Here is a 6,198-nt window from a genome sequence, read left to right on the forward strand (position 1 = left end):
TCACAAGACTTTTTTTTGCGAAAAATACATATAAATTCATTACCAACACAAACTGAAATATATAGGTTGTGAACTGGTATTATAATCTAGCTAATAGAAAGTAAACGCCTAGTGAAATACAAAATGCTTATTGCACAAAAACATCAAAGAAACATTTTCATAATTATTCAAGAAAACTACGATCGTGACGATAAAATTAATCACTCGTGATTTTCAAGTACATCATCTTGCAATGGAAGTAAAAGAAATAAAGTACTTCATAGTTTAGAAATAATTAGTTACACACATACTACACTCTCATCAACTAGTTAGTAACGTTAAGAAAGTTGTTGAAGCTCAAAATAAGTACTCAACCGTGGAAAAACCATCATTCCATGGAACTTGAACCTTAACCATGTTCTCTTCATATTCAAACTCCATGTCTTCCCCATTGACTCTACATGATTTCGGCTTTTCAGAAGCGAAAACCCTCATTTCTCCAGCCCCTTTCACACCAACTCGAACCACCTTCTCCTCATTTTCCTCACTGATGTCAAAGGACTTAACTGCTCCTCCGGAGTTGAGCATGTTTACAAGTCCAATAGGGGCAAGCTCGACGAAGTTCCAAGGTAAGATTGTCACCGGAGAGACTACAATGAGCTCATAATCGAAGGGATCAAGCGATATTTCAATGGTCTCGGATGGCTTTGAGAGGACTAGTTGTTGTGCCTTGCAAAGGTACATGGCAAAACATTCCACTCCTTCAATAGGGAAGGGCTTGTGACCATTTTTCCATTCCACATCTTTTGGGCCAGTCTTACATGATATAGGTTTGGAATACTCTGAATAACATTGATTTTTTCTAAATTCGCGGTTCCATCCTCCTCCTTGGCAATTAAATACTCCAAGAACTCCATTAAACTGCAATAAGTAAACACACAATCTTTGTTAAGCTTAAGAAAGTAATCAACAATTAGAACCCCTAGATGGATATCGCTATGAGTTCAGCTAATTGTCTAACAGTTTGGCACGTAAACTTTAAAAAAAGTTACTAGAAAAATGCTTAGCTACCTTATTGAGGTTCCAAATTTTGAGCATTGTTTTGCCATCATGCAAAGGATCAACAAAGAGACAATCCCTTGTAGGAAGTGCATAGTACTCGCAACGAAGGATTGAACCATCAGGCATGACAAGCCTCTTGAGTAACGAGAAGTTGTGCTTGCCAACGGCATCACTAACGTAAATTGGTCCACCAGAGATAGCACGAGAAGCAGCATGAAACTCGGCACATGGGTGGGTTGATTGAAACATGTCCCAGTCAGGGTGTATGAAGTTGCCCATCCATAAGCTGTTGTACGCACAATGGACCATGTGACAGCCTTGAAGCCAATATGTACCATTTATGTCACCATATGGATCAGTTGGCCAAAAGTCGTCCCCTGTTTAAATACCGTCACCCCACATAAAGAGTTACGACCACGTGTCAATACAAATGCTTAAATCATAAATAGAATTTTAAAAAGGTCCTCAACTCCTTAGTTTAGTAATGTTATGTTCTATTCATTTAAATTTCTCTTATCTCAATTTATTTTCCATTATTTAAACAGTTAAACTTGTGGTCTGGACTTATTTTAGGCCGACTTATGATTGTAAAAGAGAGCTAATAGCCCTTAATTGTATTATTAAACATTAACTGAACTTATGCTAATTTGTTTGTCCGGAAACTTATTTTTTTTAAGGGAAAGGAACAAAGTCTAAGAACGAAGAGGTTTAAACGTACCAACACGACCGAGACAAATGGTCTCAGTGCCAAGGAGCATGAAATCGTTACATTGCTCCATGCTAGCAATAACACCATTGCCTTTGAAATGCTTCTTTACTGATTCAGTTATTGCCTTGTAGTATTTTTTGGCAAGTTCAACCCTCCCTCCATGGTCCTCTGCCATCATCTCCAACAACTGCAACATCACCAATCAACCAAAAATAATGGTCATTTAAAGAAGTAATGACAAATGATGATTGCTTTCTACTCATCATTTTCAAGTTAATAGGGGAATTTGATAGGTGATGACCTTAGTTAGAAGGGTGTTAACATCTAATTAGTGGGTACAAATTAAATATTAAAGGTGGGTCGTTGTATTTTTTAAGAGTATATTACATCAATACATCATAAACTATAAAATTAAGTCAAAATTGGCATCAACACCCTAAACTATAACTTGGGTGCAACCAACACTCCGAACTATAATTAGCAGATATAACACCACCAACTATTGATTTGGGTGCAATGCGTGCCATCAATTACTCTCAATTTACCAAAAATGTCTCAGTTTAAGTGTCCAAAAATACCTATGGATGTTACACATTGCATCCGAATTAATAGTTGATGGTGTTTTAGCCGCTAGTCAAAGTTTAGAGTGTTGGCTGCACCCAAGATATAGTTGAGGCCAATTTTGCCTAAAATTAATTGGACAAAATAAAAAATCATTCTAAAAATGAGTCATAAAATTTGCACATGGCCTCCATATCCCACCAGCAGTCCACCACCAAGTTACCAACCCCTCTTTTCGGACAATATAAACAATACTCGTCTCAACTTTCAGACTTTTAAGACAAATACATATATTTCGTAGGATATGCATACAACTATACAAGTCACGTGTCTGTTATTGGCTATTTATGATGGTAGTTTTATTGTACTATCCTCATTAGACGGTTACAGCTTGTTAACAAGTTAGTTCCGTAGTTCGCCATTGCTTAAGATGAATATTTCTTGACTAGGACAAGAGGAAAATTACAGGCCATAACTAGCTTATCCAATTCCAATACATTTCATTTATGCCTAATAAATATTTGCTAAGGTCATTGGTCAAAATAATATAATGTCAACTTTTTTATAGACATATAGTGATGTGTGAATAGCCTTAAATTATTCTTCTAAAAACTTTTCTTTGCAGTTTATTCTATGGTAATCAATTGTAACTTGTATCCAATATATGACACATGCAAATATAATTGCTATAAAGTCAAGTTCATGGTAAAAATATTAATAATTGTATAAAATAAAATATGGAATTAAATTAAGGGATAAAAAATACTGAAAACTTACATGGATGACATCAACTTTGACTCCATCAATTCCACAATCCTCCAGGTGAGAATGTAACCCTTCATAAAGTTCATGGGCCAATTCAGGCTGGACCAGCCCAACACCATTATTAACAATTTTATCCACAGCTAGATCCTCCATTGTCATCTCAAGCCCCGGAGAGAGCTTCGGGGCAATAACTTGGGCCTTTGGTAAGCCTGGCACATTGGGCCTTACCCCTCCCCAATAGCCCATAAAAGCATGCCATACATACACATTCTCAACAGTCTTGAACTCCTCCTTAAGATCCTTTACAAAGGCCTTCAACCCCATATTGGGCCTATCATAATTGTTGTTATCCTTTGGACTCTTATAGTCCCTAAATTTGAAATTCTCCTCATACTTGATCAATCTACATGGCATTTGCTCCCCGGCCGATGTACGGTTTATCCCTTCTTGGTCGGTGATCGGGTCATCGTCGTGGCAAATAGATTGCCACCCGTCATCTATAAGCACGAGGCCGGGTGGGATGCCATTTTCGACTAGCCCCTTGACGCCTTCCCAAACACCTTGAGGCTCCACTTTGAGGTAAAATGCATCCCAAGTACACCATCCAAACTTGTCCACTATCCCTGGTGGACATTTCTCCTCCAATAGCTTGAATGTCCCTAAATGGGCCTGGACCTCCTTCATCATATCCTTAACCAACTTAAATGGGTCAGGCCCGGCCCTAACATAAAGGACAGCCCCAAACGAGTCGTCAACCACTTTTGTGGACCCACTCTCAACACAAACGTCTACATAATCTTCAACCGAACCGGGCTGGAGCGAGGCCCTAAATGGGCCCTCAATCAGTGGAAGAATCACAACATAAGGCCGGCCCAATTCCTCATCCGACTTAAGGATAAGAATTTGGGTCTCGTGCTCGAGGTCCCGCCCATTGGACCCGGTCCAATGGGTGGTCCACCACACTTTAAACCTGAAAATACTCATGAAAGGAACATCCTTGAGCTGGCCAACAGGCACAACATGACGGGCTTCCGGCCCAGAATCATCAAAGCCCACAAAAAGCCCACCAAAACCCGCCTTCGTAGTCCCCTTGATGTTAGATGGTACGTTGGACAATATCACATGACCATCCACCATGAAATTTGACTCTTTCAAGGTAACAACCGGAGACGTGCCATCACAACCATCGTGATTAGTAACTACATCGGACGTCCCAGTTTTTGCCTTGCTTATGCTCGGAGCCATATCTATGGACAATTTGTTGCTCAAAATTGTATGAAAAAATGAGCTCAAAAGAAATGAGAACTTTTTTTTTTTTTTTGGTAAACTACACAAAAACTAAAGAATATGGTAGTAACAATATAGATATATATACACCTTAAAATTAAATAAATTAAAATGGGAATAAATGGTGATAATTTTTTTAACTTTAATGGAATTCGCTAGAAGTTTGAGGTAGAGCTTGTAGTTGAGGATGTAAAGAACATGATCGGAAGGTGCTTAATTTATAGGCATTTATATGTATGATAGCATGAAAATAATGGTGGGGTCACAAATTTTTTATACAAAAAATAAATAAAATTAAAGGGGAATCACCGAGTCTAAGCTAAATTTGGTAAAATATGTAGAAAATATTTTGGTTGTATTATGAAGAGGGTCCCACTCTTTAAAATTTTTGGACTAAGATCATGTTAAAATGTTTTCTTAAATTGACATAAAATAAGATGATGTGGGGTTTTAGTTTTAGTTTGAAGGATTATCCATTGAATTGTATCTTTTTCTTGGGCGTGATTTATGGTGATGGAATAGTTATGTGCCGACGATTTTAATTTTTAGAGTAAATAACTAAATGACATTTAATTAAGATTGGCGTGTATATATTATACTCCTACTCTATGGAGTATGTAGATTTTGTATAGTTTGCAACTTTAATTGAGTCAGATGAGTCAGTTTGGGTTAGGTTTAATGCGATCTGTTATTTATGGAGTAATTTCTAACTTTGTAGTGCATTATATTTTTGTACCAACTTTTAGAACGAGATATATATTTTATGTATTTCTTTTTTTGTGCAAAGTATTGTATTATTTAGTAAAAAAAACTATATAGTAACATGTAGTATATATATTCGGATTTTTTTTTGTAAGAAACTACTTAATAAAATTCAGAGTTTATGAAAAACTAGCTAATAAAAAAAATTATAATAAACTACCTAATAAAAGATAAAATGTTGTAAAAATTACCTCTGGCTAGGTTTCCATCGTTGACCTAATTTTCCAGCGTTGACCCACCTCTAAACAACGGGAAACACCATCTTATAGTCCGAAACTACCCCCACCAACTCGAAATATCCTCAAACCACCCTGAAAATAGCCTAACCATCTTAAAAACCAACCCTCGTGGTGGTTTCGAGGGTGTTTTAGGGTAGGTCAACGCCGAAGAATTTGGTCAATGGTGGAAATTCGGTCAGAGGTAGTATTTTACAACATTTTACCTTTTATTAGGTAGTTTATTACAACATTTTTTTTATTAGGTAGTTTCTTACAAAATCTCAATTTTATTAGGTAGTTTCTAACAAAAAATCCTATATTTAAATAGAAGGTATTGGGTGTAGACTGTCATACGCAAATTGTTTCACTTGTTAGCTGATATGTTTCATTTGTTGGCTGATAGGATTTTTGTGTTGCCTGATATATTCATTTTGTTAGCTAATATGTTTTTTTTAATATTTGATATGTTCCTTTTGTTGGCTGCTATCAGACATCAGTTGACTGATATGTTTCTTTAGTTTTCTTATATCTTTATTTTGTTGGCTGATATGTTTGATTTGTTGGCTTATATGTTTCATTTTTGTTAGCTGATATGTTTATTTTGTTGGCTTATATGTTGCTTTTGTTTGTTGATTTTATCCTTTTGTTGGCTAATAAGTTTCAATTTGTTGGTTGTTATGTTTATTTTGTTGGCTTATATGTTCCTAATGTTGGCTTATATTTATCTTTTGTTGGCTGATATATTCCTTTTGTTAGTTGATATGTTTCATTTGTTGGTTGATATGATCCTTTTGTTGTTGTTTTTTTTGTGGCTAATATGTTCCCCCTTTTTTTTTTGGCTGATATATTCCTTTT

General features: G+C 36.1%; 1 protein-coding gene across 1 annotated transcript; it reads right to left on the bottom strand.

Moving 5' to 3' along the window:
• Window positions 1–112: 112 nt before the first annotated feature.
• LOC110735737 (galactinol--sucrose galactosyltransferase-like) lies at window positions 113–4,561 on the bottom strand. The gene is made up of 4 exons (XM_021915917.1): window positions 3,089–4,561; window positions 1,760–1,937; window positions 1,051–1,418; window positions 113–900 (listed from the first exon to the last, which is right to left on the bottom strand). The coding sequence occupies exons 1-4, from the start codon at window positions 4,319–4,321 to the stop codon at window positions 337–339; spliced, it is 2,343 nt and encodes a 780-aa protein (XP_021771609.1). The 5' UTR covers window positions 4,322–4,561; the 3' UTR covers window positions 113–336.
• Between the last annotated feature and the right edge of the window lie 1,637 nt (window positions 4,562–6,198).

The sequence above is a fragment of the Chenopodium quinoa genome, unplaced genomic scaffold, assembly GCF_001683475.1.
Source record: "Chenopodium quinoa cultivar QQ74 unplaced genomic scaffold, ASM168347v1, whole genome shotgun sequence".
NCBI classification, from domain to species: Eukaryota; Viridiplantae; Streptophyta; class Magnoliopsida; order Caryophyllales; family Amaranthaceae; genus Chenopodium; species Chenopodium quinoa.

Bases quoted from the DNA above. Each gene is read 5' to 3' on its own strand.
- LOC110735737 (XM_021915917.1), bottom strand. From the start codon at position 4,321: ATGGCTCCGAGCATAAGCAAGGCAAAAACTGGGACGTCCGATGTAGTT. The intron at 1,938-3,088 runs GTAAGTTTTCAG...GTGATGTTGCAG, and splicing joins TCAAAGTTGATGTCATCCAT to TTGTTGGAGATGATGGCAGA. The intron at 901-1,050 runs GTAGCTAAGCAT...TACTTATTGCAG, and splicing joins AAATTTGGAACCTCAATAAG to TTTAATGGAGTTCTTGGAGT.